Below are 12801 nucleotides of genomic sequence, written 5' to 3'. Positions count from 1 at the left end.
TTTGCCATTATAAGCCGTCGAAAAAGGGGTAATACGCAAAAACATTTTAATCAAAAAACACTATTTTAAATTGTATACACTTTACAGAGTAATAAAAAAATATACAAATATATTTCTTTTAAACTTTACAGATTAAATAAAAATTTTACCGCAGGCAAACAAACGAAAAACATTGTTTAAATACATTTTATTTACAATTTTTTAATTATTTATTTTTTCATAAAAACAAAATCTTTGCCTGCAAACGATGGTAAAGTTAGGAGATTACCATTTAAAAATGGTTTTATTGGATAACAGTTTTATTTAAAATTTAAAAATGTGTGTTTATAACAAAACTTTGTAAATAAAATATAGAATAAAAAAGTTTACATGTTTGTACTATGAGCAAACAAAAAAAAAATTAAAGATACATAATTTTATTTACAAATCTTTTTACAACTTTTTATATAAAAATAAAAACAAACTTTGCTATTTACTAAGCTTATTATAAAAACGGTTTTACATACTCGTCTTGTTATTGCACATTTTAATTAAAAAACTTTGTTCAAAGTGTAAAACTTCTTGCTTTGTCCTCGTGGGATGTAAATAAATGCTAAAGCTTTATATATATATATATATATATATATATATATATATAATGTGTGCGTATATATATAATATGTGTGTATACATATGTGTGTGTATGTATATATATGTGTGTGTATATATATATATGTGTGTGTGTATATATATATATATATATGCGTGTATATATATGTATATATATATGTGTGTGTGTATATATATGTGCGTGTATATATGTGCGTGTATATATATATGTGTATATATATATCGTGTGTATATATATATGTGTGTGTCTATATGTGTGTGTATATGTGTGTATATATATATGTGTGTGTGTGTATATGTGTGTGTGTATATATATATGTATATATATGTGTGTGTGTATATATATATATGTGTGTGTGTATATATATGCGTGTGAATATATATGTGTATATATATATATGTATATATGTGTGTATATATATATATATATATATATGTATATATGTGTGTATATATATATATATATATATATATATATATATATATATATATATATAAGGCAAAAACATTTCTAACTAAAATGTATTTTAAAAAATAAACTTTTCTTCGCTTTTCTATAAAAAAAAATGTAAATATTTTTTATTCTGTAAAGTTAAACTACTACAAAATAAATAAATTTTAAACTACTTAAAAATACAAATAAAATAAGCCATATAGGTAAAATAAAAAATAACATTTGTAACTTCAAGGCTAAAAGCCCGAACACTTTTAATTAAAAAAAAAAAGTTTGGCATATTATATATTTTTGTCTGCTTAAATCGCATTTAAAAGTGTGGGATTTTTTTTTTTTTTTAAGTTGGAGATTTTATTTACAAGAACACGTTACACTTTTTAATAATAATAAAAAGAAAGCATTTGTAAACAAAGCTTCTTAAAAAAAAAATAAATAAGCGAAAACGCGCAAACACCGCGTTTGGAACTGCGAAAAATACAGTTCCGATTTGACTCATATTAACTGTTCTAAATTGGGCATGCGCACAAGCGAATTTCACTAAGAATGTGTAACTGTGGATTTCGCAGCCCCAAGCAAAGTTTTGCTTTTATGCTTATATGAGTATGGGGATAATTATCGACGTTAAGCTTCAGGATTATATATATATATATATATATATATATATATAGATATATATATATATATAATTAATATGATATATTATCACATACAAAAAAAAAAATAATAAACGTATTCTTTTTAACGTGTACTAATGAGTAGAAATCACTTGGGGGTGCTGCAGTTCCACAGCTCCAGGCACGAGCCGCCACTGGGTAGAGGTATGCGACACTGCGTTGATAGGGCAGAGGTTGGAAATTTAGAAACTGATTTTCAAACTAACCTATCTCCGTGACTAAATTAAATGAACGAGAGAAGAACTGACTTCTCTCACACTTATCAGATTTTTAACAAAAGGTTGTGGTTACTACCACGATTATTAATATACAAACAACACTTACCAGATATGGAAATATATATTCGGGAAAGACATTGGCATCACTGCAATAAAAAGGAACAATAATAATTATAAAGAATGAATTGGTCAGTTCATTGTTACATGTCAGTTTGAAACAGCATTTTAATTGCTAAAAGACCAAATTAAAATGGATAGTTATAAAAAAACACCTTACCGCAAAAATGACAAAATCTTAACGTTGCCATCTCTCTAAACTAGAGTATACATTCGGCGCAGGACTATTTGTGAACTTGATATTCCCATAAAATTTTTTTTTTTTTTTTTTTTTTAAACAGTAATCACCACTTATCAAGGCCCAGAAGCCACTCAAGGATAAGGGTTATTGCAAGTACATTACGTTAGTGTGGAGATTTGATGAAGTGTTTACTTAAGGGGGCGGTTCATTAGGAATTTGTTAACGTTGGACTTGAACACATCCAAGTTGTAGTCCGGTGGGAAGCAGGCAGACGGAACAGAGTTCCACAGGCGTGCAGTTCTAAGAAAGAAGCTTTGTTCATGGAATGCACGTCTTGATTTAGGCACAGATATAGAGTGGGGGAAATTTTTCACAGTGGATTCAGCTAGACGGGTGTTTTTCGTGAAAGATTGGCGAGGGGAGACCAGAGATTGGAGTTCAGACGAGCACCTGCCATGGAAATAACGATAAAACAAGGATAGGCTCACAACGTCTCTTCTGTGGGAGAGAGGTTGCAGGGTAGCGAAACGGGCATCCCCCACTAAGCCACAAAGCTGATTCAACCTATCTAGAGTGAATGCTGTTGGCACCGTGCAGGACATTTGCCCATCTAATCATCACCATTCCTCTTAATGGCTTCCTGGTAACTTTTAATGTAAAATTAAATAATTTTGTCCTCTATTCCTCACATTCCATGATTGATGTTTCTGACAAAGGGCGAAGAATTGCTGTTCTCTAGGTTAAGAATTTATCCATATAACACTTACCATTGGCTAGTTTGTTTTTTAACCTTAAAAACGATAAGTTTTTATCAAGTGATTTCATGCGTTGTCTGGGGTGATTTCTACAAATACAAAGTCATCATCGGTTTAACATTCATTTTACATGTTGGCATGTGTTGGACAGCTTTTAAGAAATTGACTTTAAATCTTATCTCTGCCAGGTATCTTTGAAGATCGGTTTCCTAACTGAGGTAAGATTTTTATAAGCTGGATGTCCTTCCTGACACCAACCCAGTGAAGGTTATGGGGACCAGAATTTTTATAGAGACACAATCTTTAAATGATTGCTTCCACCAAAGCTAAAGCGTGCTTCACCTTTCCCTTACTTGTATTACATTTGTAATTAAAACAAACAAACAAAAAAAAACTGTACACATTTAGCCATTCATTGTCTGATATAAAGAAAAATTGTTTTAGAAATAACTAGTAGGGTTACTCGTTTTATAGATCTTTCGAGGAATGAGTCGGCATAAGGGAATTAACTCCTTGATTAAAAAGTCAGTGTTACTTCAGTTTAGTAGTAGATAATCTGGCTGCCCCCCCCCCAAATAACTAATCCTGAAATTTGCGGCAGTTTATGTTCAAAGAATGAATAATATTTCCTAAATTTTAGATATCATTCATCCAGAGCAATGCCAATGAAGGAAATACCAACTTTGTGAATATTTGTTTTGTTCTTTTGTAGTTGGACATAAAAACATTCTCATAGAAGAAAATAAAATACTAAGATTTTATGTATGACATGAAAAGAAACTGGAATTTTAGGAAGATTGCCATCATTCCAGTAATTATAGGAGCAACCAAACTCATGAAAAAGGATTTCAAAAACTATTTGCCAAATATACTCAGTAAACCAAGTGCAAGAGAAATTCAAACAATTGCATTTAAAGGGACAGTTAGAATCTTAAAATGAGCTTTTGGTTGGAGATAGCAGGTTAATGTCTGGCACTTGGTAGCATGTCCCATCCCCCCAGCTATAACAAAATAAGAAAATTAAAAAGAGAAGCTGATTAAGAAATTTACCTTTTTGGCACAGACTTGAGATTTTTTAGACATTTGACAATGGTTCTAAGAGTTTCCGCTCGTATACGAGGAAAAGGATCACCTGCTAAACAAAGCTGGAATAAACAAAGTGAAAAGTTATAAATAAATAGAAAATAAAACCAGATAAATACAGCTCATTTACATTATAAATTGTTGATTAAAATTTTCTTTTTGTGCTTGTGTAGATTAGTGATCTTTTAAACCAACACATTTCGGGTGAAAACATTATTACGTACATATGTGTCATGTCGAAATTAGTATAGATTCAAAGTATTATGTACAATGATCCAGTAGGAAAATAATTACAAGTAAAAATAAAAATTATCGAGTTTAGTAATTTATAAAGTTTTATCATATGTTTTAATGTTGGAGAGTTCATAAGATCCAGGGGCAGGTAACTGCAATCAATAAATTTGGCTAAATACAATACATACTACCATTTTTAAACACAACATCTTGGAATGTAAATGTGTCCGATTTTTTATTTAAAATACTTCTAGCACGTCATCTACTGGATCATTTTTTTTATAATTTTTGTGAATTTATACTAATTTCGACATGACATGTTATGTAATAATGTTTTCACCTGAAATGTGTTGGTTTAAAAAAAAAAAATCAATGATCTACACAAGCACCAATTTTTTTAATCTATATATATATATATATATATATATATATATATATATATATATATATATATAAAAGGCAAAATGTGTGTGACCATTTCGTGTATGTCTTCAAAAGGCTTTTCTCGCATACGGTTCCGGGGGGTGTTACGATCGCTTACAACTGTTTATATGGGTCCTAAATAATAATATGTACGATTTGGGAAAATGCGTTGCATCTAGATTTATTTACGTCGACTTTTACAAAATTATTGCTATTTTGGCTTCTCGCGTGTTGATGAGACTTTTTCGTATAAAAAGCGAAACTAATTCAAAGTTAACGAGTCTTCAGCATTGCGCCGGGAAATGTCCAGAAGCAATCAGCTTTGATCAATGTTGTACATCAGACAATTGTTATTCAATCTGGACAATTGGGAGCTGGTTCCCCTCCCCCAACATCTGTTGGGGGGAAAAAAATAAAAACAGTCAAACTTGGGTAAACAACTGCATGAATTCTATTTGACCTTCTTAATTAGGTCAAATGGAAGCAGCAGAGTTAACTTTTATTGCGCATGCCTGTTTTTATAGTTTAATAAATAAATTAAAACCTGGGAATCTCGTATGTATGTCGCGGTGGCCTAATGGGTAACATCACCCAGTTTTTTTTTTCACACATTAATTTCCAACTCAAGGGTACGATTCGATTCTCATACTTAACTACCAAAACATTTTTTTTATTATTTAACCCCCCCCCCCCGGAATTTTGATTTACCTCAAGACACCCGGGCATCGCCGGGTACCCCCCGCTAGTATATATATAAAAGCGAAAATGTATGTATGTATGTGTGTATGTTTGGATGTCTGCTAAAAACTTTCGACAGACGCGACGAAAATTCACAAACTCGGTATCACATCAAAGCTCCAGCCTTTGCTCGAAAAATATCGAAAAATTGGCCAAAAACGTTAACTTTTTCACCCCAAAATCAACAATTTTTGACAGGGGGAGGGGGGGGTCAACAAAAACGGTACTCTTGTGACAATGACCGATTCTACGCATGCGTCAGATGACGTCGTGACCTGATTTAATTTAAATAGTTGAAAAACCGAACAAATTTTATGTACGTCGCGTTAGCTCAATTGGTTCATTATCTAAACATTTTAGGTTCGAATTGTGGTGTGAGATGTTTTTTTTGTTTTTTTTCGATTTTTTCAATTTAAATATTGAACCAGTGTTATTTAAGCCATTTTTCACGTAACGTTAGTTTTTGTGCTTTTTTTTTTTTTTTACTTCGCTTATTCTTAGTGACACCCAAAAACACCCGGGTACCCACCGATTTTTTAATTTTAATATCGAAACAGGCTTATTTAAGCCATTTTTCACGTGTTCGTTTTTCTGTTTACATCATTCGTTTGCCTTGCGTTAGTTTTTTTTGTGTTTTTTTTTTATTGTTTGATCGCCGTGTAGCGGGGAAAACAGATACTGGCTTCCAGCGCAAAACTAGGTCAAACATTACGCAACTTGACATTGTCGCACCTGCTAATTTCGGTTTATAAACGCCAACTTAACACACTTATCAATTCATCTATTCCCGTGGTTGAGATGGTTAGGTCGCAGGGGTATTTTTTCCATTTCCTTTCCGCCTCCGCGTACAAACGTTCGGGGTTCAAGCCTACCTTTATACTAAAACTATTTTTTTTCTTTTACACCGCCAAACAACCGGCCAACGTCTTTTTTTTTTTTAACAGGGTTGTTTTAATCTAACCCCCCACCCCCACCACCAACACACATCTCCAAACACCTGGGCAACACCAGGTACCCCGCTAGTCTTAAATATATATAAAAAAACATGTAAATAAAAGTGTTTTGAAATACTTTAAAACATAAGAATATTCGGCAGTAACATTTCTTGTTTGTAGTAACGGTTATCTGTGGACTATTTTTATTTTTCTCTCATATTATTTGATTTATTCAGACTATTGTAATCTGCCATTATTATAATGTTTCAGCTGATGTAGCCTCCAAGTATATTGTTGAACTCAGAAATAATTTTGTCAAACTGGAATTTGCACAGAATTTCAAACAGGACCTTTTATTTAATCTACAGATGTAGCATGCTCTCATTTTATCAGCCATGGTATTTGTCATCAGAGAGACCAAGCTTTAAAGCAATACGCACGCACATTTTGCTCTTTATGTTATTGATAATTAAGTAATGTACGGCACAATCACGTTGGCACACCGGTTCTTGCCAGATCACCGAAGTTAAGCAACATTGAGCCTGGCCAGTATCAGATGGGTGACCATTTGGAAAGGCTAGGTGCTGTATTTACCTTCTGGAAGGTTGGGCGTGGGGCCAGCACCCTCACCCTGTAAAAAAGAACTCCTCACTACAAAAGCATCTACACAGAAGAGACGTTGCGAGCCTGTCTTTGTTTTATCGTTATTTCCATGGCAGGTGGTCGTCTGAGCTCCAATCCCTCATCCCCCTTCGCCAATCTTTCACGAGAAACACCCGTCTGGCTGAAACTACTGTCAATAACTTTCCCCACTCTTTATCTGTGCCTAAATCCAAACGTAGATTCCATGAGCAAAGCTTCTTTCTTAGAACTGCACGCCAGTGGAACTCTCTGCTGCTTGCGTGTTTCCCACCTGACTACAACTTGGATGTCTTCAAGTCCAACATAAACAAACTCCTGACAAACCGCCCCCTTAAGTAAGACACTCTATCAAAACCCCCAATACTAATGATTACTACAATACTATCTCATTGATTACTGTACATGCAATAACCCTTATCCCTGAGTGGCCTTCGGGCCTTGATAAGTGGTGACCCCCATGTAAAAAAAAAAAAGTGGTAGATGGCCTATGCCCCCCCCCCCCCTTCCAGGGGCTCAAGGGCTATGGATGGATGGATAAATAAATAAGTAGTACAGTATGTAATAAGTTTTTAAAGTGGAAAAGAAAAAGGAAGCGTATGAAAAATGAAGCATCTTACCATCAGAGGCAGTAAGCGATCCAGAATAATATCAGATGTGACATACTGGGATAATTCTAACATCAATTCCAGTGCAATGGATTTGGAATTCGAAAACTGAAAGAAAAAAAAAAAAAGAAAAAAAAAATAATTTGAAGAGAGAAAAAAAAATGTGTGCCTAACATCAAACAGAATTTTTATGAACAGAGTTTCTTTCTAAGAACTTCTCATTTTGTGGAGCACATTAACATGGGATTGCTTATCTGTGTACTACAACATGACTTTCTTCAAATCCAATCTTAACAAGTACTTGTCATAAACTGTTTTCATAAGTAATTGAATTTTGTTCATTCTATTTATTTCAATCCTCTTATAGTATTCTTCAGTCAACTGACAATCCAGCTATTAACTTTTATCCTCAAGTGGCTTTTGAGCACAGAACTCCTCATGCAACATTTACAACACATATCTAAAAAAAAAAAAATAAATAGTGGGTATAATAATCGAAATTAAAGATCTATAAGCACATAGGATACCAATCATGACAAAAAAAAAAACAGAAAAAAGAGAAACATCATTTGGTTTATGCCACCCTGTAACCAGCTGCTAAAACTAAACTTGGCAAGACATTTACAAACCTCATTGAAAAGCACTTGCTAATAATCAAGCTCTTGAACAAAATATTAAATAAAAATAACCTAAGACTAAACTGTAAAAACTTGGAAATCAAAATGTACGATAATAAAACTGTAAATAAATAGTAGAGAAAAAATGCATAAAAAGTGATAACACTAAGAAAGATAAAAATACTAAACAACAAATCACAAGAACAGAAATAATGAACAGTAAAACTGTAATTGTCTAACAAAACGTTGTTGCACTTTGGATGTGTGTGAGACACTATCGACTCTCTGAATGCTAACATCCAGATCTTAGTTTTTCTGTTGAGGCCATGTTTGTCTCAAGTCTCTCCTAACCTGATCCAAGCCATGATCTGCCTTGCTTTCCTGATAAACCTATTTCCTCTTCTTTTGCTATATTTCTTTGTCTCCTCTATTTCCTAACATTTGGGGGAAGGGATCTATTTCTATAGTATCACCCGCTTATCAAATAAAAAAATAAAAAAATTTCTAATTATGTGACAAAATGATGTGGTTCATCTGCTTGATAAGTCGTCAACCCCAACGTTTCTGTGAAATTCTTTCCTTTTATCTTCTCTCCTGATGACTGTGTTGTCATCTCTCGCATTGGCAGGCATTTAGGGGTGTGTGTGCACAGGTTCACAAGTATATATATATATATATATATAAAAAAACAAAACCTCCAAAGAAACCACACATTTTGATACTGTCTATAAATATCGGTTGCACTCTGTTTGCATATGTGACACCATTGTGGGAAACTACCCTCTAAGTGCTAATGTCCATATCTTAGTTTTTCTGTCAAGGCTATTTTCTCTTCTTTTGTTATATTTCTTTTTCTCCCTTATTTCTTAACACTTGGGGAAGAGGGTTCTCAATAGTATCACAAAATAACCACTTAATCAAAGGTTTTGTTTATTTAAGCACAACACGAATAATCAATCCTCATTTAAAAATGTAAAATATTTTCATTTCTATAATTACCTGGAGACTCCGAACACTTGATCCAAGAAGACTAATTATTAGCACAAGACCAACATTTTCTTCCGACTGTTCTTTAGTCACGCCAAGATGACCAAAAATGAATGGCAAATCTTTCTTCAACCTTTCATAAAAAATAAATAAAATGCATTAAACAGAATTTAGAATAAGATAAAGCTTGAGTAAAAATATACTTTCAAACAACATCCACATCAAGGCAAAAAAATTATGGAAAATAAGCAGGTAAAATAAAAAATTTTGTGAATTAATTTACAATTCGTAGTCAACGTATATTGAATGAAATTTGCATTAAGCCAGCTTATCGTATAAAATCATTCTTTTAATACGGAGCTTGTTACTTTCAAAGTAAATTAACTTAATTTTTTTTTTTAATTAAAATTCTACTCCATAAATTTCCATAATTTTTCTTGTACACAAATATTTTTTAATGTTAAGTAAGTAAATTTATAAGTTTTCTTGTTATTTTTATTTTGAACCACCATATTACACTAGTCTCAATAAAAATAAGCAACAAAATGCCACATAAAATGGTTGGGATCCTCTGGGTTTGGTGACTGGTAGAGTATACCTGATCAAACTTAATTTAAGGTGACAGTCACCCAAGATTGGTTAAGCTGGCTCCTCCTGCAGAACACACACACAGCATCCCAAATGAATGCAGACCACACATAAAAATCTGCAGTGATCAAAATAGTAATATGCAGTCAGTCAACACTGGTGACCCATGAACCAGAGCAACGTTCGTACATGTGCGTTTTTGCTAGTGAGCGAGCAAAAAAACAAAAAGCAAATCAGCAAAACAGTCTTTTTTACATACATGCACAGTCCCTGGTCTTTCATTCTTTTGATTGTCGCTTTCCATGACTTGACTTCAGTTTAATTTACTCAAGCATGGAAATGCAAGACTTGCTGAGGTTTTAAAGGGTTTTATTCAGAGTTCAAACTTTGCCAAGAGGCCATGCAAATTATTTCTTATTAAATTTTCTTAATTTGTTTTTTTTAACAGTCGAATTGATGGCGAAGCACAAACTGCAAGGTTGTGGAACTCTCTCTCCCTGCTCCTTACATCTAGTGGATTCATGTCTTGTCTCATGCGATTTCCATAAAAAATATATATATTGAGATAACAGAAAATTGTATCATGCCACATAATCTGAATTGTTCTCTTTAACTTGAGACAAATGTATTCATACTTGAAAACACAACAGAGACTTGTTGAGATTTCAAAGGTTTTATTTATAGAGAGAGTCCACTCATAGGAGGTGAGACCAATATCTAATTATTTGTTTTTGTTTTAATAATCTTAATAATTCCGATGCATGGGCAGAGCCTCAAAGCAACATTCACTTAGATTTCTATATTTTTGGGCACATCTTATCTTATCCTAACTTAAACAGACATTTTAAATATCCTTTTGTTTCTCTCCTTGCAGACATGACATCATCACCACCTATATTTCGACAGCTGCATTTCTAGTGCATTTTGTCTAGGGAAGCTAACTTTTGACCTTGTTTCAATCACATCACGTGCAGCTAAGACTATTTCTATTTGCCACAATGTTATCCTGACATGTACTAATGTAACCCTTGCCAAAATTCATACTAGTTAACATAATCTCTGCTTACCAGCATAAGGTTCCAATATATAATAGTGTGAGTTGAATGAACAAATCATGGTAATACTCAATATCAAATTTCCCATCACTATCTTTCCTAAATATTTTTTGCAAGCCTGGGGAATGAACATGTACTATACTATCTTCAAAATGAGTACTTAATAACTAAGAGGATTGTATTATGACGAATAAACACTACCCCTTCAACACATGCACACCAAAAAGTAGAAGTTTATCTTGTTGAGGTCCCTAGATGCCAGAAAGCTTTCTATTTTAATAGTTTCTTCCCTCGGACTGCTAGAGTTTGGAATTCTCGCCCCGTTTCCTTCCCTGACTGTACTAACCTGCAGAAGTTTAAATATAATTTCACAATCCCCTGTTACACATGATGCCAAATCGTAGCCCCTTACATTCCAAGTAGCAATATGCCTTGTTTGGCGTGAAAAAGAGTAAAAAGAAATAATGCCTGCTGATATAATGATATCAGTACAGATACAACACTTCCATTTCACAAAATAAATCCTGACTATATGGTAAATGAACATATACTATACTACTCCTCTAAGCAGGAGGTCCCTCTGCCTGTTCTACAAATATTTCAATGGTGAATGCTCTGAACAACTACAAGCACTGGTACCCCCTCGACGTAAATACCCCGACAAACCCAACAAGCAGCTAAATCCCACCCTTACACAGTAGCGATCCGTAGATGTAAGAAAGCCTTCTACTCCAATAGTTTCTCCCCCAGAACTGCTAGACTTTGGAACTCCTTTCTGGGGTTCTACTTTCCCAACTGTACTGACATGCAGAAGTTCAAGTGTAATGTGAACAGACATCTTGCTGCTCATCTGCCTTTATAATACCCCTGCAACTTATGTCCCCGATAGTAGCCCCCTACTTCAAAGTGGCACTGTGCCTTGCTCGGGGTGAAAATTGTACAAAAAAAAATGTCTGGTAGGATCGTGTCATGGCACCAGTAGAGATACAAAACTGTCCTCACCCTCACAAAAAGGATGATATGCATTGCAATAATAACAAGCATAAAAAAAAATACCTTTTTTATCTGTCTGTCCAACTTAAACTCCGAAATTACCAAAGATACAACCATATTCTGATTTAGTATGACATCATGAAGAGTGGCGCAAAGATTTACTGTTACTATTCATTAATTTAAGGTCACTAGGGATCAAAATAGTGACTCTGGAAGCAGAGGAAAACGGCGTTTTCATTTAAGAAATCAAAATAAATAACTTTGCCAGGAACAAAATGTAGTATCTTTTCTGTTTTCGGTCAGTGAACGAAAAATCCTTCTAGACTGAGGCAATCATAATTTTTGCCTAAACTTGAAGTGCTTTTTCTTTTTTCTCCACATTTAAAAACTTATGAGTCTGTAAGAGGTCACAAGGAAAACAGAATGCAGGAATAGAGTAACAAAATGTATTAACAGGAACATACAAAAGTGAGGGTTGTTCGTACAGCCAATGAACAGCCATGGTTGGGCCATTAGATATTGACTCCCACCATACGTCTTTGTGTTCTGGTATTTATTATGTATGGATCAATTCTTTTGTAGATAACACAGGTAGTCCGCCACAACTAAAACCGACCTTGTGTGTGTGTGTCCATTTTTTTTTGTTTTTTATTTTTAATCAAAATCACTCTAGACAAGGTATGAAGCCACGTGACATAAGGAGTTAAAAAAAAAAAACTGCTTCATGGTCAAAATCTTGCCAATAATATGTATTAGTACATAGATTCCGATTCAGAAAATAGCAATTCTTCCGTCTTTGTCAGAAACATCGCTCACGGAATGTCAAGATTAAAAGGAGAAAATAAGGGAAGCAAGGCTGCTAAAAATGAACCCAAAGTCTACTTTTTGCTTTC

The 12801-nt window shown here is 33.6% G+C and overlaps 1 protein-coding gene across 1 annotated transcript in view; it reads right to left on the bottom strand.

Annotated features, from left to right (window-relative positions):
• LOC145268329 (phosphoinositide 3-kinase regulatory subunit 4-like) overlaps window positions 1-12801 on the bottom strand; it is a 126318-nt gene that overhangs the window by 75867 nt on the left and 37650 nt on the right. The window contains exons 10-13 of the mRNA XM_080123819.1: window positions 9285-9405; window positions 7681-7776; window positions 4059-4153; window positions 2062-2101 (exon numbers count right to left, since the gene is read on the bottom strand). Coding sequence (XP_079979945.1) covers window positions 2062-2101; window positions 4059-4153; window positions 7681-7776; window positions 9285-9405 — 352 coding nt within the window. The remainder of the gene's footprint in view (window positions 1-2061; window positions 2102-4058; window positions 4154-7680; window positions 7777-9284; window positions 9406-12801) is intronic.

This window comes from Euprymna scolopes, chromosome 43, assembly GCF_053919585.1.
Source record: "Euprymna scolopes isolate OS-2025 chromosome 43, ASM5391958v1, whole genome shotgun sequence".
NCBI classification, from domain to species: Eukaryota; Metazoa; Mollusca; class Cephalopoda; order Sepiida; family Sepiolidae; genus Euprymna; species Euprymna scolopes.
This window is presented reverse-complemented; position numbering and strand designations above follow the sequence as displayed.